The 22,914-nt window shown below is 41.9% G+C and overlaps 1 protein-coding gene across 32 annotated transcripts in view; it reads left to right on the forward strand.

The window, feature by feature from the left end:
- srcin1a (SRC kinase signaling inhibitor 1a) overlaps positions 1-22,856 on the forward strand; it is a 112,730-nt gene extending 89,874 nt beyond the window's left edge. For 22 of the 32 annotated variants that reach the window (XM_078951742.1, XM_078951745.1, XM_023957431.2 and 19 more), the window contains 10 exons: positions 20-150; positions 410-557; positions 661-958; positions 1,057-1,318; positions 1,404-1,543; positions 2,149-2,301; positions 2,674-2,805; positions 4,672-5,541; positions 12,183-12,320; positions 17,091-22,856. In XM_078951742.1, coding sequence (XP_078807868.1) covers positions 20-150; positions 410-557; positions 661-958; positions 1,057-1,318; positions 1,404-1,543; positions 2,149-2,301; positions 2,674-2,805; positions 4,672-5,541; positions 12,183-12,320; positions 17,091-17,096 — 2,278 coding nt within the window. In that variant the 3' untranslated portion in view covers positions 17,097-22,856. The remainder of the gene's footprint in view (positions 1-19; positions 151-409; positions 558-660; positions 959-1,056; positions 1,319-1,403; positions 1,544-2,148; positions 2,302-2,673; positions 2,806-4,671; positions 5,542-12,182; positions 12,321-17,090) is intronic. The other 10 variants (XM_078951758.1, XM_020705170.3, XM_078951753.1 and 7 more) reach the window with 4 other exon arrangements.
- Positions 22,857-22,914: the final 58 nt, after the last annotated feature.

Consider the following 22,914-nt stretch of genomic DNA (forward strand, 5'->3'; position numbering starts at 1 on the left):
TCTGTCTGTTCCATCCCAGCGACCTGGAGAAGTCTGTGGAGGAGATCCAGAAGGAGTCGTCTGTCAACCACAAGCTGGTGACAGCGCAAGAGCTGGAGGAGAAAACTGCACTTCTGAGAAAGCTGGGAGAAACACTTACTGAGCTGAAAAGTGAGTCATGCTGGTGCATTATACTTTCTATGCAGAAAACAATTATTTACTCTGGTAGACAGTTTATAATGTGTGCACCAGTTCCTCAGTGAGAACCTGGAATCTGTCTCGGATCTCTTTTCGCATAAATGAGTTCGCTGATCGTTATCTGTGGTTCGAAAGTTTAAAGTTCAATTACAACTGAAGGCTTTTAATATACAACGGCCAATTTGCTTGTTTATGGGACCACATTTATTGTGTCCTCTGCTTTCTGATGCAGATCAGTTTCCTGGCCTTCAAAGTAAGATGCGGGTGGTGCTGCGGGTGGAGGTGGAAGCCGTTAAATTTCTAAAAGAAGAGCCGCACAGACTCGACGCCCTTTTAAAACGCTGCAAGACGATAAATGATACCCTCACCACTATGCGCAAGTATGAATTATAATCAATTTTTCCACACAAAAAAAAAAACACTTTTTGGGAGATTTATGATCAAAATTCTCAAAAATGGTTCACATGTTTCATATTTTTCTAGACAAGTGAATGACGGTGTGTGGAAGAAACCAGATGACTTATCATCCAAGCACAGCAACGACTTACGAAAGTTTTCAGACTTCGACATCCCTACCAGTCCACCGCTAACAATCAATGACCTTGCAGGAAGCAACAGCCTCTCCAACTGGAGTCCTCACTCCAGCCTTAGCCGAGGTCTAAGTCACCCATCCGGCCCTCAAAAAGACAATCACCCTCCTGTTCCTCACAAAGGAAAAGCCCTGGAAGAGTTGGAGCGCCGTTCAGCTGCTGACAAAGTGCTGTCCATGGAAGTACGGCTGGTACGACCAATTTCTTCTCCACTTAAATTTATTTGACCATTTTCTGGAAGTCCTTTCATAATCAAGGAAACAGTAAAATATCTAGATGCTCTCCTCAGGCAGCAGAGCGGGACTGGGAGGAGAAGCGGGCCAGTCTTACACAGTACAGTGCCCAGGACATCAACCGTCTGCTGGAGGAGACACAGGCTGAGCTAATGAAGGCTATTCCAGACTTGGATTTTGCTGCCAAACAGATCAAACCCTCCTCCAACAGCCCATCCACCCAGACCCCACAAACTGGAGCAGCAACCCCTGAACATCGCACCAGCAAGCCTCAGCAGAAGCTTTCTGCAAAGGAGGGCGGTTCCAGGCGTGGCTCTGGTAATAATATTTTAAATCAGAACAGCCAACTTGCATTTGAACATGGATGTCAACAGTTTAGTCTGTTTCTGCTGCTTCTTTCCAGATGAGCTGACAGTGCCGAGATATCGCACAGAGAAACCCTCAAAATCCCCTCCTCCTCCACCACCTCGGCGCAGTTTCCCTTCTTCCCCGGGTATAACCACCCGCAGCGGAGAGCCGTTAATCCCTGGAAAAAGCGTAAAGGTAGCAATTTTTCAAAAGTACTTCTTCCCTTTATTATACAGCCTTAAAATAAAACCATTTATATGAGAGAAAGAGCACATTTGAATCTTTGGTAAATCTACATTATCAATAGATATTGTAGGAGCCTGTAGGTATGCTATGTCCTCTTTGCTGTCAGTTATAAATACAGGTTGATTTGCTGGTCTCAAACAGGTGTTTTTCTGCCAGAAGGCCAAAAGGTTTTTGACTGCTGTTGTAGTAGGGAATGGATAAATAAAAGTAGATTCCGTTTGATCAATACAAGTAAAACTATCGGCAACTTGGATCGGAGTGCAAAGACTTTCATTTTGCTTGTTGTATAGGATACGACAGTTTAGTCCCCTTAGTGCATCAACCAGGTCAATCTGGCGTCACACACCTCAGTAGCTGCAAGTTAAAGACTTGGATGCTATATTTTTTGGTCCAAAACCAGTAGGATGGATCTTCTGTGGAGTGTTGGGAGTCGGGGGAAGCCCCTATTTGTTATGTGATTTAAAAAAAAAGATTTTGGTGTTTTGGTTAAACACTTAGATTGCAAACTCTAATGTGGGTCGTGAAAATTATGACTCCGTTTCTGTGTTTTTTAGAAATCTGATTCAGAAGAGACCGAGACCCAAAAGCCACACATCAAACTGAGGAGGACCGTGTCTGAAAACCCTCGCCCCGCATCAACGCCCCCAACCCTGGCATCGAGAGACAAAGAGGAAGGAGAGGAGGAGAAAATTGCTGCCGAATTGGAGGTACAAGACAGAATTAATTTTACGTTGAGTCTGTTGTTCAACCTTTACGATAACTGCCCCTTTTTATAATGACCTGCTGCTGGATTCCTCCAGCACGCAGACCCTTGCAGATTCACTCATCATCATTACCACATGTTTAAGCAGCAGGTGCCATATGTCCCCCTGCCCCTGGCTCTGGGAGAGCCCAAAGAGCTCGTTCTGCTTATGGGCCTACACCATTACCCTAGGCTCACAGATCAGAATCATGGCAGATGGACCCTGATAGCTGTGTTTGACATGAGCTGCTTAAAATTTAAAGGAACAACAGCGATCAGTGGCTCTTTACCTCACAGTTGATGACTGTTTTTTAAACCTCCTTTTTCCATTTCTTAGCTGTTCGAGAGAGTCCCGCTCAGACTCTCTCGGCCCTCTTCACTTTCCCTGTGTGTTAGTGCATACAGCAGGAAAACTGCACCCTCCTCCAGTGTGGACCTGTGGCCCCCTGAGGCTTTAGGCACTACTGAGGTAACACTCGGGTTTACCAGTGTGGATCTCTTCCCTGCTAGTCTTCTCTCTGGTCTTAACCCTCACTGCCACAAGCTGTTTGCACGTTTTGCACTCCTTCAGCTCAGGAATTTCAGGAACAGACGTTTGTGCTGTTCTCTTTAGGTCCTTCGTGTGCATGCATGCTGGGTCTCTGCAGAAAAAGGATAAGAAATAGGAAGATACATCAATGCAAAGTTGGATTTTCACACAGGTCTAAATGTCTAGCTAGTCAAATGGAAACCAATTGTTTTATTATATGTAAATACCTAAAAAGAGGGACAATGGGGCATATATGAGTTAGCTTCCTCCTAAGGTCCAAAAACAGGTTGATCATAGGTTGATCGATTACTGATCGATTAGAAGGTTGTATTTCGGACGCTGGGATAGGCTCCAGCATCCATGTGACTGAACAAAGCAGAAATAGAAAATGGATGGTAACAATGTGTATAAAAGTTAAACTAAATAAATAAATAATTATGTCAAATAAGATTTAAAAAATTAAAACAAATAAGATCTATCTTTCAAATCTCATTTGAGGTGAATGTAAACATTTTCTTTTATTTTACCACAAAAGAAGGCAAGGCAAGGCAAGTTTATTTGTATAGCACAATTCGTACACAAAGTAATTCAAGGTGCTTCACAAAACAGAAAAATGCATTAAAATCACAATACATCATAGAAATAATCAACGTAAAATTTACTTTAAAAGAAAAGAAAAAATTTGAAAATTGATTTAAAAATAAAGGAAGGAAAGGAAAGAAAAGTGCAGACAGGACCTTTCAGTCATATACACGGCTAAACAGAAATTTTTTAAGTCTAGATTTGAACATGAACACAGAAGAGGCCTGTCTTATGACTTCAGAGAGGCTGTTCCAGATTTTAGCTGCAGAATATTGAAACGCTGATTCCCCTTGTTTAGATCTGACTCTGGGAATCAACAGGAGGCCGGCCCCTGAGGTCCTCAGAGTACGAGATGGTTCATATGGCACTAACATGTCAGAGATGTACTTTGGTGCTGAAAAGCTTTGGTGCTTTTCACTGCAGTAGAGTTGATGCATTTATATATATATATATATATATATATATATATATATTTATATATATATAGATAGATAGATAGATATATATATATATAGATAGATAGATAGATAGATATATATCTATATATATATAATCTGTCAAGTTAAATACAAAATAATCATTCAGATTCACAGTACATTGATTGAATACCTTTTTTTCCTTTTTCCTTTTTAATATCCATCATCAGTCCGAGCTACTTAAACCACAAACGATGGTTCCTCTGACTATCATTTTAAAGGACAGATGTTGGTTTGATTCTTGAAACAACTGCAGGCATCACCATATTTGTTAGGGAAAATTTGTCTTTGGGGGGTTTCAAGTAAGCCGCTGGTGTTGGGAACAAAACATGACCTACTCTGTGTTCTTTTCTATGATCTGTTTGGTTGATTTTGTTAGATCATCTAAAACATCTACTTCATCAGAAAAGTTGATTTTCACTGCATTTTTGGCTAATTTCTCGCAAGGTTTATTATTTTGACTTAGCTTGATAGAGTTTGAGCAAGTTAGTGAACCTGCAGTAGCTTTTGTTGCAGTTTTTTTGTGTGTGGATATTTTCATTTTTAGTGTTATGTTTGCATGTATTATAAGTATAGAAGTAGACTTCATGTTTCTGCACAGGCAGCAAGTACGGCATAAGACTAACAGCTTTCCCCCTATTTTTTGCATTACTGTTTTTTACTTTTCTAAAGCTCCTGCCTAAATAGCAGACGTGATTTGTTTTTTTTGTGGTTGTATTCGTACCTAAAGTGATGTCTTTGTTTGTAGGAAAGGCAGTTGTCTCCTGTCCCTCACATCGTTTTGACAGAGTGTTTACCCTCTTCATCGACAAACTCAGAGGATCCTGTCAGAGATTTAGCAAACACCCATGAGGCAAAGAATCCATCACCGCACTGGAAAAGTCTTCAAATGATCCAAGATCCGAATGCTTCCAAAAGATGCTATGGAGGACAAACTGCATCAGCACGTCAGCAGGAGCAACTCTTTTTAGATCAAGACTGTCAACAGAAAGTTGCCTTGCTTCTAACAGAACTGGAGATTAGGGTTTTATCTCCCCAGGAGGTGCAGGGGCTCAGGACAACAGGCAGAGTTCTGCAGACTCTAACCATCTCCCCACAAACTAAAGAGGTCTCTGAAGCCCAGCTCGCTGAACGACCCCTTCTTGTGCTCTTCAAAAGTGAAATGAATGTCAGAGAAGCCTACAAACTTCTTTATTCCCTTCTGGGGTTGTCCAAACCAGTTCCTAAACCCAGAATAAAATCCTCTCAGCAGCCAAGCCAGCAGAATTATTTAACAGATGCTCTTAGAAGGGGGATGGAGACCGGTGATGGCATGCTGATGGTTCAGCACACAGCTGAAATACAGATGCAGCCGATTGCTTCTGAGCCCTGTGGCAGCTCTGCACACAGTCCCAGGGGAAAGTCCCGTGATGTCCGGCTCAGCACCTACAAGAGACTGGACAGCTTGGAGGAGACCATCCGAGAGCTAGAGAACACTTTGATTGAGATCAGTGGCTATCCTGAACCCAATCTGCTTTACGTTGAGTCAACTAACGACAGAGTTTCATCACAGACGCCTGACCATCCGACTGCAGACACCAAGAAGCCACCAGTCCCACCTAAACCCTCATCAATCCAGGTTTACCGCTTACTCCGAGTGCAGATTCCTGCTCTGAGGCACCTCGCCACTATTTTCCCCCTTCATCTCTTCTCTATAGCTTGGAACTTTACCTCTAAGCCTCTGGTGTCTGCTCCCTGATGGAATCAGTGCCTAATTGTATTTGAAATCGAAAAAATTGAGAGAACAGACAACAGACTTCTTGCCTACATGTCTGCTCGTTGCTTGGTGTAGGAGCTGCTGTCCTGCTGAGCTTAGAGGAATTAATTGCCTCTCTATTGATCTGACCTGACACCCACCCTATGTACTTTTAGCTAATTTTAACTCTGCTTAAATACATGGAAAGAGAATTTAGACAACAATCTTGTTTCATCACTTTTATTTTCTGTCATGGTCAAACACTATGGAGACCCAGTTGCTGGAACCCGGAAGAAACTCAGGAGACGAGGCAGAGTCAGAAGATTTAATCTGAGGGTGATGCGAGTCGTGGACGAGGAGGAATGTCAGGGACAACGTAGACAGCCTGTGACGAGGTGGAGCGCCGAGGACGGCGAGCACAGCTTGGAGCGAGTGGAGGCGCCGAGGACGGCGTAGACAGCCGGTGACGAGGAAGAACCAGCGGCACCCGTGGAGGAGCGGACCTGAAGGCGTAGAATAAGGCAAGGTAAGTACGTGGCTTAACTTGGCAAAACTGGACTTAACTAGAGACCAGGCGTAGGCACCGGAGAGAGTGTAACGGACTGGCGTAGTATGCTGGGATGGATCTCCTTAAGAAGGTCTGCTGGTGATGAGGTGATGAGGTGCAGCTGGTTCCAATGAGGAGCAGGGAGGAGGGAGGCAGCTGACGGCGGAACCGTGACAGTGCCCCCCCCTCAACGACCGCCTCCAGGCGGTCCAGGGCGACGATCCGGATGAGCCCGATAAAAGTCATCGATGAGGGCACGGTCCAGAATAAGGGAGCGGGAGATCCATGAGCGCTCCTCCGGACCGTAACCCTCCCAGTCCACCAAGAACTGATACCCACGGCCCCGGCGGCGAACATCCAGCACCTTACGGGCCGTAAAAGCAGGAGCACCGTCGATGACCCGGGCGGGTGGTGGGGAAGCGGACGGTGGGCACAACGGGCTTTCCTGAAAGGGCTTGAGGTGAGAGACATGGAAAGCGGGGTGTACCTTGAGGGCTGCCGGAAGCTTAAGGCGCACGCAGGTGGGGTTAATAATCTTCTCGACCGTGTAGGGACCGATAAACCGGGGGGCCAGTTTGCGGGAGGTGGCTTGAAGAGGGATATCACGGGAGGAAAGCCATACTTTCTGTCCCGGCTGGTAGGTCGGACCCTTCACTCTGCGGCGGTTAGCAATCCGGCAGTTGCTCTCCCGAGTGCGCAGGAGAGCAGCCCTGGCCTGCTGCCAGACGCGCTGAACCTTCCGGAGGTGGTGCTGAATGGAGGGCACGGCCAGGTCTAACTCCTGAGAGGGAAAAAGGGGGGGAGAGTAGCCCAAGGAAACCTCAAAAGGGGACATACCAGTGGCTGATGAGGGATGATTGTTGTGGGCGTACTCTATCCAGACCAGGAACGAGGACCAGTTGGCCGGATTTTGAGCGGCCAGGCAGCGCAGCGCAGCCTCGAGTTCCTGGTTGGCGCGCTCCGCCTGTCCGTTAGACTGGGGGTGATGTCCAGAAGTTAAACTGACCGTGGCCCCTAGAGCAGAACAAAAGGCTCTCCAGACCTGAGACACAAATTGAGGGCCACGGTCTGAAACAATGTCACTGGGAATGCCGTGGTGGCGGAATACGTTCTGGACCACGATATCGGCCATCTCTGTGGCTGTGGGTAGCTTGGGAAGGGGAATAAACTGAGCAGATTTTGAAAAACGGTCGATGACGGTGAGTATTACTGTGTTACCTTGTGAGGGGGGCAGACCAGTGACAAAGTCCATGGCGAGATGGGACCAAGGACGTTGAGGAACAGGCAGAGGGTGGAGCAGACCGGCAGGAGGAGAGTGCGTGGACTTGGAGCGTGCACAGACTTCGCAGGCGGCGACGAACTCCCTGACATCGCGCTCCATGGTGGGCCAGAAGAACCTCCTTCGGAGGAGTTTTAGAGTCCTTTGAATGCCCCCATGACAGGAAATGCGAGAGGTGTGCCCCCAGACCAAAACCGCAGAACGAAGCGAGGAGGGAACATAAAGGGTGTTGGCAGGAGCTGGAGGGTGATCGGGTTCTTCGTTTTGGGCCTGTAGGACCCGGGTCTCAATGTCCCACGTGAGTTGACCAATAATACATGTGGGGGAAATAATGGGAGAGGGTTCCTGACTGTCACTGATGCTGGAGAGACGTGAAAGAGCATCAGGCTTTATATTCCTGCTGCCAGGCCTATAAGTAATAACGAAGGAAAAACGGTCAAAAAAAAAGGCACCAACGGGCCTGACGTGAATTTAAACGTTTGGCGGATCGGAGGTAAGCTAAGTTTTTATGATCCGTCCAAACGATAAATTGTTGAGCCGCACCCTCGAGCCAGTGGCGCCACTCCTCTAACGCGAGTTTTATAGCCAGAAGTTCTCGGTTACCCACGTCGTAATTACGCTCCGCAGCGGAGAGTTTGCGAGAGAAGAAGGCACAAGGTTTTAATTTGCCGGTCTCGCTCTCACGCTGGGAGAGAACCGCCCCGACCCCAGAGTCGGAGGCATCGACCTCGACTACGAACTGGCGAAGAGGGTCGGGCTGAATGAGGATGGGAGCCGAGGTGAATAAGGCCTTGAGCTTGTCGAAAGCAGCCTGAGCCTCCTGAGTCCAAATAAAGGGGAAATTAACCGAAGTGAGCTTAGTGAGGGGGGCAGCAATGCTGCTGTAGTTCCGGATAAACCGGCGGTAAAAATTGGCGAAACCGAGGAAACGTTGGAGCTGTTTTCTGGACTCAGGCGGTTCCCAATTAGCAACGGCAGAGACTTTAGCGGGATCAGGGCGGATGTTTCCTGCCTCTATTATAAACCCGAGGAAGGAGATGGTGGGAACATGGAATTCACATTTTTCAGCTTTAACAAAAAGCTGGTTCTCGAGTAAACGCTCGAGTACCTGCCGGACATGGTGGGTGTGTTGGGCCTGGTCACGGGAGTAAATGAGAATGTCGTCTAAGTATACAAAAACAAAACGGTTGAGGAAATCACGAAGCACATCATTTACGAGATGTTGAAAAATGGCGGGTGCGTTAGTGAGCCCGAAAGGCATTACTAAATACTCAAAGTGTCCGAGGGGGGTGTTAAACGCTGTCTTCCATTCATCCCCCTCCCTCATACGGACGAGATGATAGGCATTACGAAGGTCCAGTTTAGTAAAGACCCGAGCTTCTTGGACGGAGTCAAGGGCGGAACTGATTAGCGGGAGAGGATACTTATTTTTAACAGTGATCTGATTAAGCTCTCGAAAATCGATGCAGGGGCGTAAGGTTTTGTCTTTCTTTTGGACAAAAAAGAACCCAGCCCCGACAGGAGAGGAGGAGGGACGTATGTGTCCGGAAGCGAGAGCTTCATGGATGTATCTTTCCATTGCCTGCTTCTCAGGGCCTGATAAATTAAACAGACGACCCCTGGGAAGAGTAGCCCCTTTTAGAAGTTCTATGGAGCAGTCGTACGGTCTGTGAGGTGGTAAAGCGCCAGCCCTGGCCTTACTAAAAACCGTCTTAAGGTCGTGATAGCAGGACGGTACCTTGGAAAGGTCGATGACCTCCGGAGTAGGACAGTGACTTGTGGGAACTGAAGGAATGGCGGAGCGAAGGCAATTAGCCATACAGGCAGTACTCCAGTTGGTGATGTGCCGGTTAACCCAGTCAAACTGCGGGTTATGAGCGCACAGCCAGGGAAAACCTAGGATGACCGGAGATTGGGGGGATTGAGTGACATAAAACTGCATGAATTCATGATGGTTACCAGAAGAGATTAGTTGAACGGGCTTGGTGCGGTGGGTGATGTGAGTAAGGAGTTGGCCTCCTAGTCCAGCCGCCTTGACGGGATGTTCCAACGGTTCTGTAGGAAGATTGAGCTCAGAGACCAGATGGTTATCAATAAAACTCTGTTCGGAACCAGAATCAATGAGAGCCTTGCAAACATGGGTTCTTGAAAGGTTACATAGCTTGACAGGGATGTACAAAAAGGTGTTCTCAGTGGTGAGAGGAGGGTGACCCGCCCGCGGCCTGTCGTCTAGCGGGGGGTCTTGGCGTTTAAACGTAAGGTACACTGGTGAACGAGATGACCCGACTGTCCACAGTAAAAACAGGTACCTTCGTCTCTACGTCTCTGCCGCTCCTCAGGTGTAAGTTTGGAGTGTCCTATTTGCATAGGTTCCTCCGGGGGTCCTCTGACCTGTTCATGAGAAACGGGATGGAGAGATTCAGTGCTTGATGTCAGAGGCAGGAGTTTGACCACCGTTTTCTTTTGATAGTTGGGACGCTCAGCCTGGCGTTCTCGGAGGCGAACGTCAGACCGCAAGGCCGCGGTGACGAGCTCCTCAAAAGTCTTGGCTTCGGGCTGAGAACATAAATGATCCTTGATGGAGTCATTGAGAGATTGGTAAAACACCCCCTTAAGAGCGATGTCCGGCCAACCTGCCTCCACCGCCAGGATACGAAAGTCAATTAAATGGTCACTCACTGATCTGCTGCGTTGCCTGAGAGCTAGTAATCGGCGAGTAGCTTCTTCCTCCTTGCGGGGCTGGTCGAACACCAGACAAAACTCATTTATGAAACGCTCGAATGGGACCTGGTGTATGGGATTGGCAGTAAGAAAAGCCTGCGCCCATTGGAGCGCCTTACCCCTAAGAGAGTTCACGATGAGGGTTATTTTGCTTTGATCGGCGTGGTAATGTCGCGGAGCCTGCTGGAAAATTAGCCGACATTGTAGGAGGAAACCCCCGCATGCTTTGACGTCACCATGGAAGACCTCGGGTTGAAGCCGGATGTTTTCATTAGCTGCGTTAGCGATAGCGGGGCCCGGACTTCCGGTAGCGGAGAAGGAGGTGCTGGCTGCGGCGATGGAAGATTGCTGACCGGTAAGGTCCATTAGGGCATGAGATATTCCATCCAGCCGACGGAAAAGATCCTGCTGGACGGTGGCCATCTGGTTCAGTGATTCCGCTTGGCGTCCCAGAGCAATCCCCTGCTGCGTGACTGCGAAGCGGAGTCCTTCCGGGTCAGCTGGGTCTGGGCTATGGCCAGTCCGTTCTGTCATGGTCAAACACTATGGAGACCCAGTTGCTGGAACCCGGAAGAAACTCAGGAGACGAGGCAGAGTCAGAAGATTTAATCTGAGGGTGATGCGAGTCGTGGACGAGGAGGAATGTCAGGGACAACGTAGACAGCCTGTGACGAGGTGGAGCGCCGAGGACGGCGAGCACAGCTTGGAGCGAGTGGAGGCGCCGAGGACGGCGTAGACAGCCGGTGACGAGGAAGAACCAGCGGCACCCGTGGAGGAGCGGACCTGAAGGCGTAGAATAAGGCAAGGTAAGTACGTGGCTTAACTTGGCAAAACTGGACTTAACTAGAGACCAGGCGTAGGCACCGGAGAGAGTGTAACGGACTGGCGTAGTATGCTGGGATGGATCTCCTTAAGAAGGTCTGCTGGTGATGAGGTGATGAGGTGCAGCTGGTTCCAATGAGGAGCAGGGAGGAGGGAGGCAGCTGACGGCGGAACCGTGACAATTTTCCTTTCTTAGCTACTGTTAAAACTGTTTATTTTCATTCTTTCCTTCACAGCTTTTCAGTTCTACTTTATTTAGAACAAGCTTCAGAATATTTACTGTTAAAATTAATTGTGAATAAAATGTCACAGTCATTGTCTTGGCATTATTTGACAACATCTGTACAAGTGTGTTTTTTAAATGATGAAAGCTAGTGTTAATTTCTCCCAAATTTTCAACTTTTTTGTCAACTGAGATAAAGATTGGCGAGCTGCTGCCTCATTGAGGTTTCATGATAGCCCGCGGAGTATTCCCTCCTGCTCTGAACGGATCCTGCCTCTCAGGGCTTGGCGGCAGAACTTGACAGTCTCTGTCATTTTAAATTGCAGCTCTATGATAGGGAGCCAGGGAGCGTTTCCCGTGAGCATGGCTGAGGATTACAGAGTCTTCACGCGTTATTTCATCACTCCCAGTTCCGTCATTTGATCATTTCAGCATGACCCCTCTTCTTTGTGTCCAGCGTTTGCGGCCTAATAAATTCCCAGACAAGGACACTGCTATTAAGCCTAACTGCAGTTCAGTTTTAGGTTACACATCTGAAATGGGGTATTACCCACAAATTAGCATGCTTGATATATGTTTTAAACGCCTGAGGTTGGAGAGGCAGCCACCAGCTTCTCCACTTTGAAGTACCAGTTCTGACGATGAAATTGGAGCCAAGTAAAAATTGTTGGTTTTTCCTTTTAACAACAGTAGGCAGAAGAGAGACGGCACCATTGGAGGACAATTTAATCATTTCTTCATCATCAAACACAACGTTTCCTGCCTTGCGTTGAACCAAGCATCAGTTCTGAAAACACCTTTCTTTAATCCTGTAAATTTGTGTGAACCACAAAGTTTTAGGATGTATTGGTTTACTGGTTTTGCAAAATTGCGGCATGTAAAACATTCATCCCCATCTTTTCTTTGCTTTTCCATCTCTTTTTCACCTATAGGGAGGAAATAATGCCACCCCCGGTAAGGCCCCCCACCCCACAGCCACATCAAAACTGAAGCACCTGCAGCAGAACAGCACAGATAAGACTAAGAGCATCAAGAGAGAAGACTTCATGAAGACCCAGGGCCAGCATCAGGTACCAGTCTAACATTACTTCATTCCAAACTTTACGACTGCGTTTTTTTCCACTGCTGCTACAAATTAAACATTTTCTTTGGAAAACAGAAAGGAGGTGTTTGCAGATCTTCAAACAAATGTTTGAAGAATAAGGGAAAGAATGCTGGTCAGGAGGTGGAAAATAGGATTATTTATGAGGAAAAAATGCTTCAAAATAAATACATAAATAGACATCTGATTAGAATTCCTGTGAAGAACAACATAAAACTTTTTTTTTTCACTCTACCATCATTTATTTCACAAAACGTAAACCAAAAAAAAAGTTTTGTCCATGATTCTTTTAGTTATTTATCTACCTTTGTAAGCATTTGTACAGGTAACTGTGGAAAATTATAAATCTCTCACTATTCTCAATTAATTGTTGTTCTATAAACAAGACTTAAACAAGACTATCTTCTCCTGAAACTTTGCCAGGAAGTTTGACGTTTTTTTTTAATACATTTTCTTCTGCACATATATATTTTTTCTCATTACAATAGATTAAAACTTTATTGATCCTACAAAAAGAAAATGACCTTATTACCATATTCAACAAAACAATTAGATAATTAAGTGACAAATACACTTAAAATAATAATAACAATAATTATTGTCTAATATGAGGCATTGTAGAGTTTAATATAAATCAGATCCCTAAAATTTTATTCAGAAACTTTTAAATTCTTGATATTCTGTTGCAGAGAAAGGGTTATTTGACTTTTTTATTTTTTATTTTACATAAATTTGTTTTTTTGCAAATAATAAAAGCTGCACAGATGTGCTGTTGGGTTTGTTTAAATCTAAACAATCAAAATATAATGTTTTGGTATGTTTTTACACAAAAAAGAATAACCAACTTTTGATTACGTTACCTTAAATTCTTCTTCAAATAAAAAAAAATGTTGGTAAGGTCTTTACAAATTCAGTAAAAGTTTCAAATGGAAACATATGAAATGAGCAGAATGCACATAACCTGTCACGCCATGTTAAACATAAAAGTTCTTGACTGTAATTTTTGCATCTTTACCTTCACTGAATATTTTAAACCATGTGAATCAATTTGTCATACTATTTTTTTTTCCTTAAAGAAGCAACAACAGTGACTTTAGCTTGAGTTTATTTTGGCTGATGATTATGTAAAACATTGAGCTTTAAGTGCTATATAAGTATATGCCATTTACAATTTGCCAAAGATTATGAAATAAATCTGGTGGCTTATAATTAAAAGTTACAAATATTTAAACTCCTTATAAAGGTTTTTTGTTTACTTTGAAAATTTCACACAGGAAAATACAAAAAGAAAATGCTCAAAATGTTCATTTTGGAAATTTTTTGCAGTATCTGTCTCCAAATGAAATTGACATTCTGATAAATCTATCTCATAGTGATTGCCTTTTTTAATTAGATTTAGATTTAGTAGAGATTGAATCAACATTGAATCGATACTATTTCTAAAAATTTATTGACGGCTTTGAGAGATTGATAAAGATAATTGCTAAAGCTTGTAAGTGTGACAATGCTCAGAGGTCCTTTTTGCACAAAAAAGGTAAAAAATCAACGTAATCTAAATAATATGAAGCATGGATATGAACTTTCATAGCACACATACCTGTGTGATTTCAGTCTGTTTTGGAGAATGCAGAGAAATAAATGAATTTGGGGGAGATTTGGGAGACGTGGAAGTAATAAAGCTCTGCTCTCCTCAGACTAGAAGAAAATTGGGAAGAACTTGTTCAGTGCTGAGTAATAACTACCACTTGAATCACTTGCAATCACTGATCATTTAATATGAAGAAGGTTTTTTTTTTTTTTAAATCATAAAGTCCTTCAGGTTTTCTTTTCTTTACATCCCTCTTTTCCATTTCAATGGTTTCTGTACTCTGCAATTTACGCACACTGCCGGATGAGCCTTTTTAATCTGTCAGTTTTGTTCTGTCTATATTTGGATCCTGAGTGGATCCCAACACGCGTCTCACAGAAGAGAAAAAGCACTCTGTTGTTTTTAAATGGTGCTCACATGGCATAGTCTCTTTGTGGAAAAGCGCTTTGAAAGACTTGAATGCGTAAAAGTCCTTAGAGGGACAGCACGCCACTCAAAAGCAGAATGTCAGTGGAGGAAGTGGTTTAGCAGGCGACAGGCTACAAGTGCGCTCTGAATGAGAATAAAGGAGGGATCCAGCTGATAAAAAAAAAAAGAGAATAAACATTCGCTCATTCATTATCACCACTGTTATGTATCCAGACGTTTACGAGGGAAATAGAGGACAGAAGAAACCATAGGATAGATACAAAATTGTCAGATTCACAAACATTTCTTTCTGTTATGAATAAAGTTTGCTGCGGCTAAAAATTTCATAGAACTGAACTATCAATGGTGAGGAAGCAAAGTTTAAAGTTCAGTCTGTTGAAGGAGTAAAATCATTCATCATAATGTTTTTGAGTAATGATTCAGCAAACAAAACACTGCAAAAACAAAATCTAATGAAGTATTTCTGTGTAGTTTCTAGTTTAAACATCTGATATAAGACCTAACTAACATACTAGTTACTTTTCAGAAAAAAGGTAACAACATGCTGTGAGACTATAAATGTTGAATCTCTGTTGAGTCATTTGATCTTGAATCTCATTTTAAAGCAATACCTCTAATGAAACTACTTTTTTATTTATTTATTTTACTGTATTTAGCATTTGTAAGTTTTATTTAAAAATGGGGAGTCATCTTGTTTCAATAAACACACTTGTCTGATTTAGCTAAACTGGAAAGTTTAATTTAACTAGTATAAACTTAATATTTAAGCCAACTTTATCTTAAAATGTGTCATTCTACTCTTTAAATTAATATCGTCTAGACTCTAGAAATAATAATAGTTGGATTGTCACAGCAGGTTTCTAACAAATGTTTCCAATTAACAGAGTGATTTCCCTAAAAATAAGTTTTTGTGTTTCAAGACTTATTTTTGTCCTAAAAGGGCAGTACATCATAACTTATTTTAAGAAAATCTTACCAAGACAAATTCTACTAGTGTGTTTCCACATATTCACTTCAAACGTGGGAAAAACATTTTGGATTCTATTTTTGTTTTGAAAAGGACATTTTTTCCAGTGAACCTTCCAGAATATTTTTTTAAATATTTTTTTGATTTATATTATATTTGATTTTTATTGATTTACATACAGCTTTAAATTAAAGACTGTCTGCTCTTTAGTTGGTTTGTTTGCTTCTCTCAATCACAAGATTGTTTTGATTCAACATTTTTAACCTTTCCAGCTTAATTATATTTTATTTTTTTTTATTTTTCAATATGTATGTTCCTCCAGATAATCAAAAATTTTCAGTGTCTTTATTCTTTGTCCTAAGCTTTAGGTGAAAGCATATTTTATCCCACTCCTCTTTTAGTCTTATGTCCCTAAAAAAATCAAATATAAAAAAAAGCTGCCCTTTTGGCTCCCAGTGGTCTTTTAGACTGTTCTCTTAAGTTTTTCAGCCAAATTACAGTGACATTTCTGGGGCATTCAGAAGTGGGCTGAGGCAAACCCATCTAAGGAGTGTGTTGCTATGAGGACACCTAACACTTCCTCACCTACATTCCAGTGAAATAGATGCAAATATCTGTTTCTCACAACTTAAATTTAAAGATAAAAGGGAGCCACTGATTATGAACACATTGTGCATTCTAGCTGGATGTATAATTTAAATGCAAGTTTTTCTTTTTATTTGCTTTCCCCCCCCAAAATAGGCTTTTGGGAATTCTGTGACACAAGCTAAAACAAAAGACATTCCAACCCTTTCTATTATCTAAATCAAAATAACTGGGAACGCTTCCATGAGAATCCTTGAAATAAAGGGTGAAAAGGGAAAAAAAAGGATAGTTGAGAGCCAAAGCAGTATTTGAGTGTTTTGGGACGGATTAAGAAAAACGCGACAATCTGATGGTGTTGCTGATTTATGATTCATTTTCACTTTAGCCTCATAATTAGTACTTTTTATAGGCTGTCATTCAGTAGGCAGGTCTAAAAGTGAGTCCGCTCTCCCACACTCAGACTAGAATAACTGTGACAAGAGGTTTAGGAAAAGTTTTTAATAAGGAGCAACCCCTAGGAGGAGGTGACATGGAGCACCAGCTCCGAAACTGGTCTGGACTCCTGCTCTCCTCTATCTAAGTTACTGCACAAAGCATCAACTCATACAACTTTCAGAGCCAGAACAAGCTTTTGTAGCCTTTCTAGGAATGTAAAAAAGATGACAGAGTTTTTGTCTAACAATCTTCTCAGTCTGGTTTTACTTTGTTTCAGCTCCCCTCTGCAATTACAAAATTTTAGGTTTTCCCAGATGTTTGCCTTGCTTCATTCTGTCAAAACAGCGCCATCTTCTGACTAATTCCAACATTACCAGAATGTATCAAGGTGTGGCTCCATGTTCATCTGATTGTTTCCTTTACCAATGAATGAACATCTTTAAACAAGTGTCAAAGGGAAGAAAGTCAGCAGTAGAACCAGCAGCTGACATCTTTCACGCAGGGGTATCAGTACTGGTGTTTATGTGTAGCCTGTTTCACGGCGTGCATCACACATGCTGATATCAGCCTGAATAACGGTCTCCTGTCTTTGTCTCTTGTTTTGTCCTCCCCTCCCATCCCAAACTATATGTTTCCTCTGACACTTGTTCCTGCGGCGCTACCTTCCCTACCCTGCGTGAACTCCTGAATCCCACCTCCTGGCTTCCCCGTCTATCGTACCTGTGACCCTGCAGCAGTGAGCGACCCTCACCCGGGTCACTTTGGCCTCCTTCTCCTCTTGTTCACCTGACCACAGAGATGCTGCCCTCTTTACTTCCCCATCACCAGTGTTTCCTTCAGATTTCATCCAAAACCCACTCTGTTCATGAATGACGGCTGGAAAGGTACAAACATGCCTGCACAGGCATGTCTGAGTGTCACTGACAGATACTAAAGGGAGCCACAACCAATTTTTTATACCTTTAATTTTTCATGATTTCCCACTTTGACCCCTTAAGACTTCATCTTTCTGCACTCCTCCTCCACCTCCCTCCTGTCTCCTATTTCCTTGCTCTATTTGAAGGCCTTAGGGACCAGCACAACTGGCATCATTGAGACATATATGCCTGGTTTCAAAGCGGGCCTTTTTTCAAGCGTGCCCTCTCCTACAACACGGCGGAAGCGCTCCCAAGAAGGGGATTTGCCCTCCCTGACAGTCTCCACAAGCCAAGCGAAAGCCCTCCTGGCAAGCCTGTCTGCGTCCGGTCTGAGCACAGAGGCCTTGCTCCTTTCGTCCGCCTTACACCGGCGCCGCCTGCTACGCGAGCAGCAAGCTTCATCCCTGTCCAGCAGCCAATCATCTTCCACTAGCACCCCTACAACGTCCTTGTCTCCATCCTCTCCAAATTTTCCATGTTCTTTTACTTTTTCCTCCGGGGTTGTCAAGTCCAGCCAACAAAGTCTTGACACCTCGTTTCTCAGCAACTTCAAGGACAGTAAAAGTGGGAATTTGTACCTCAACCATGACCGGGAGGAGAACGAGGACACAGGAGAAAGCAACTAAAGCATCAAAGATACAGCGACAACATCCAAAATCCTCCTTCACTTTTATAAGTCTTTCTTTTCCAGCTTTTTAAGATTTTGCTCCCGAAAGTAAACTCACTTAAGTTTTACTTTTTTGGAAAAGATTCTTACTCTGATCTGGTTCCACAGTTCCACTGCAGTTCTCCCACGCAGTCATACTGCCAGTTTCCCAGAGAGAGAGAGCACACAAGCAGGCCTCCCCTCCCACTGGCTGTCTGCTCTAAGCTGCTAGGTTGGATGTATTCTCACGCTCATTTCAACAGTGATCATAGAAAATAGATTCTGCAACAATTACCAAATTAGACTAGTAGTTCTACATGTTTATGGTAAAGTTGCTCTTACATGTCTGACACTACGTGAATCTGTTGGGAGATTAAGGTGATGATTGTAGGTAATACTTGTTTAAAGGGGGCCTGTGTCTGAATTTTGATTTGATGCTATCATTTCCCTTCTGTTTGTACACCGTTTCATATTTCTCAGAACCTCCTCTAATTTTATTAGAAAAGAATATCTCCAGGTATAAATAGGAGCCGTTATAATTTTTACAAAAAAGCATCAATAAATCCACATAGACTGAAACATTATATTTCTATTTAACAGAGATAAAAAGGTACAGAAACACAAACAAAAGGGAAAAAATGCATTTCATATTGCATTTGATTGTTTTATTTTTCCTGTACGAGTGTATTAACTTGTTCTTTACGACAATCAAGATGTGTCCACTGTAGCACCGTCCATGTCACTCCGGCCTTTTACCGCCTATTTCCATTCCAAAGATTTAAGCACACAAAGTAACACAAAAACACACACATGCAGTAAAGCCAAGCACACTACACTAACTTTTCTCTAAGTCATATCTGCTGCACCACGGTTAATCAATGCCAAACTGACCAAAACATTTTACCTTGTATGTCTGAAGGTGTGTGTGTGTGTGTGTGTGTCTGTGTTCAACCTGTCTTTTTAAGATCAAACTTTATCTGCTGCAAAAAAAAGCTCCCAGAGCTTTTAGTTGTTTGCACATTATCTTTCACAATGTTAGCTGATGACGCTCCATTGGTGTTTCCAAGATATAGCAAATTAATTCGCACATTTCTAAATATATGAAATGTCCTCCCGGGTTTATGTGAGATAAATAGAAAAGGTTAAAAGGAAGCACAATGTTGTCTAAAATAAGGGGAAACAATTATTTTTTTATTTCAAAATTTGAAACTAATTTAGCCAGCGAGCTGTAAAACAATTCAGATCTATAACATGATCTTCTGGCATTTTTCTAAAGGTGGCAGACATTAATAAAAGCAAATTCTGCTTAAATTTATATTTTGGAGTATATAAATCAGGAGCAGACGGAAAAAAAGCAGCGTGGAAAAGAGCTTATTGGTTATGTCGAAAACAAAAAAGAAAGCTTTCTGCTCTGAGCTCCCAGCAGCAACAGGAAGAGGAAAGTTGGGCGGGGTTGCTCTGCTATTCCCACCCACAATTCAGAAGTAAATCAGTAAGGAACTCCTGCCGCTCTAAAGAAACTATGTCTAAGAAAACACAGTGGGATAAACATAATTAAAAGACCACTGGGAACAATTTGAAAATAGATCAAAAGATGTTTGGAATGGGTCTTTGAAGTATGAAGAGACTGAAATGCAGGCCAGGGTATAAACAAACAATAGATACTCCAGCATACTATTTAAGAGAAGTTGAATATTTAGGACTAAATAGTATCTTTATATTTTAAGAATATAAAGGGTAGAAAAATGACTATTAAAGTATTTAAATTATATATATACCACAGACTACAAAGTTTGGAAAAAAAATACTTTTTTCTCTTCAGCAGAAGTTTTTGCACAGAAAGGATTGAATTAAAATCCACATTTAAAGAATGTACAAACCTGCTATTGTGAGTCAGAGAACATATTTTAAGAAATTTGTACATAAATAAATAGATTCTAAAGTACAACTGTAATAAAAAATAACTCCAAGCAACAAAAATCTGGAATGAATTCAATATTAAGACAACACTGGACCGTGTGTATTTTATTTTTAAATCGATAAACACTTTTAGGTCTCGAAGCAGCATTATACTTTCAGATTCCTTCAAGTTGATGCCCATTTAGGAAAAAAAGCTCTTTTTTAATTTTTGTGTAACACTTCCTAACATGTAACATCAGACATCCATTGTGCAGCACTGCAGATCTTTTCACTTCTTTTGTAATATTGAGCACAACAGGAAGTAAAAACAAGAAAGGATAAAGTTGATATTCCTCGTTTACAGAAACCTCCCTGACAGGAAATATGAAAAAATAAGTAAATGATTTGAGCTTTTTTACCATTTCACACACTCTACTGCTGTTTTTGAAAAGCAGAGATTTGATGAATCTGGTTAAATGATGAGCAACTGTTCTGTTAACACTTACATAAGTTGTTTGTTATTGCTTGCATTCATGAAATATTCATTAATGGGGACCTTTCGATGTGCCTCTGTGACAGCAGCTCTGACTAAACTCCATCACCTATCCTGTCAGTGAATCCTTCTCTGTTCTGGAGCTGCATGTTGTCGGGGCCTGCCTCCAGGCTGCAGATTAGTAGGTTAAAGGAACAGCCAAAGTGATTCTTCTCCCCAGAGTATCGATGTTAAATCCATTTTTGTGTCTTTGACATTAAAACATGCACAGAGGTTTTTGTCAGAGTGGGCAGCATCAGCAGAGGGGATTAATTTGATGACGTGAGTTGGAAGCCTCCTTTTCTAAGCTTTAACCCCCTCCCTGTCTCCATCAAGAGTGTTTGTGATGTAAGACACTCAGAGAGATTAGAGCGCCAGTCTGACAGCCAAAGCAACTGACTTTGCAGCCGTTTCTTTCCTTTCTCTTTGATGCGTGTCCTTTCCAAAGAAGGAATCACTTTTTCTGAGGAGCCTCAAATATTAACAGTTTGTGCAATATCTGTAGGTAGTTTGTTCCACACCTGCCTGTATGTCTCCAAGGACCTGTTACCCCACTTTTCCCTGTGCCTGTAAGAAATTAATCACTGGAAATATTATTTTAAAATATATAGATCTGCAACACTTACAGAAAAGTTACCTTTCCAAGCAATTCCATAGTTGCGTTTCAATTAACTGAAATCCCAGAAATATATTGTTTTTACTCCTAAAATTAGAATTCTTCAAGATAAATTTGCTGTGTCTGGTGAGCATTGCAGGGAAATTATGCACACTATAGTTTTTCCTGCGGTCAGCCTTGACAGATTTGGCCTCAAGACCTTTTTTGTTTTCACTTTTGCTTTTCCTCAGACGAGTGTTAGCAGGCTGTGATTTCAACACGGCGGTGGTTTCCTGCATGTTAAACACGTTCAGTGGACGCCTCTGGCAATCAGAAAAACCACTCATACAAACTTGAAACTACTTATAAATATAAATATATAAATATATCTAAGTGAGATGTTTGTGTATGATACCATAATTGTGAGAAGAAGAAAAAAAGAATTAATGTATATTTAGGCCTAGATTAAAGTATATACTGTAAAATTTCATCATCTCCTCTGTTTTATATATTAGTAATCATTTTTGTACAGATTTTTTCTTTTTTAACTCATTGAAAAAAAGATATTACATTTCACACTAAGATTATTTATTTCAATGCAGAACATTTTTATATTTGTTTAAAATCTCTGTATAGATTACTGTTAGCTTCTGTAATATAATCTTTTGGAATTCTAAGATTTTCTTTATGACCACTGTGTTAGAGTTTATGTACATTTCGATCTTTAGAACTTTAAATAGCGTGTACAGCTCCCTCTGTGAAGTTTAATTTTTGGCTATAAGCGGTTGTGTCTAGGGGCGTCTTTTTTTTTCTTTTTGTCCCTAAAAACATTCTGTTTTTGTAAATCAGGTGGTATTATTTAACTAGAGATTGTCAAAAAAAGGCAATATTATAATAACAACTGTGAAATGAGAACAAAGGCTTCTTGCTGAAGCTTTTTTCTGTAACAAAATTGAGTTGGATGGCTTTCATTTTACAGCAATGTCATGTTTGACATGTGGATGGGATTTGTGTGGAGGCAGCATTTACAGCACTGCTGCAGTTTGTTGCTTTAAGTAGCAGGTTGCTGGGAAACATGCAAAAGTCACTAAAATGGTTTATTAAAAAAAAGGGAATTATGTGATGTATGTTTTTTTTCTCCAACCATTTACTGTTTTTGTTTTATATGCATTCTATAGTATGTATATGAGATTTTTACATGAATGTGTGGATGTTGGCATCAAAAAGAGAAAAACAAAAATGACTTGTAAATAGAATAAGTCATTCCTAGCGAGTCTGACAAATTGTTATGTCCAAAAGAAAACGTTTTATTTAATAAAGTATGACAATGGGTGCAAAAGTATATTCAAAACCATGCATGTATAGTCTCAAGCAAACGCACGGTACAGTTAACTAAAATTATTGTCTACATGTTTTCTCAGAAATATGAGAAAGGAATTAGATAGAGAGCTGGTTCAATGTTAAAGGTTTACAAAGATACAAATGACATTATTTTGGTATCTGTGACAGGCATGTTCAGTTTTACTGTGAAGTTATGTGATGATGACGATGATGATGGTGAGAGTGGCTGAGAGTCTTGAACGTCAAGAAGGCAAAATATATGAACGCAAGTCAACCGAGAATTAACTAGTGAAGGCGTACACTTCTTTCCATGGAGTGATTCTCCCATTTGTAGAGTAGTGTGAAATAAGAATAAAAATACAGAAAATAGATCTAAGATATAATGAAATATAAATCTAAGCTCCTACTGAAATGGGAGATATTAATTTATCAGTGTGGATGCCATGACATTTTGTGAGAAATGTGTTTTCTTTCTGTGAAAAGACAGCAGGTAAATGCACCTGCGCTCTTTTGTACATAATTTGCTGTGGTTGTGTGTCCAATAAAGGTCAGCTCTCTTGTACAGTCTGATCTGGCTTTATGGGTTTTCTGACTTCAAACACATGTAAATTATATACCTTTTTAACTT

The sequence above is a fragment of the Oryzias latipes genome, chromosome 8 (assembly GCF_053564925.1).
Source record: "Oryzias latipes strain Hd-rR chromosome 8, Olatipes_Hd-rR_3.1".
In the NCBI taxonomy this organism is placed as follows: Eukaryota; Metazoa; Chordata; class Actinopteri; order Beloniformes; family Adrianichthyidae; genus Oryzias; species Oryzias latipes.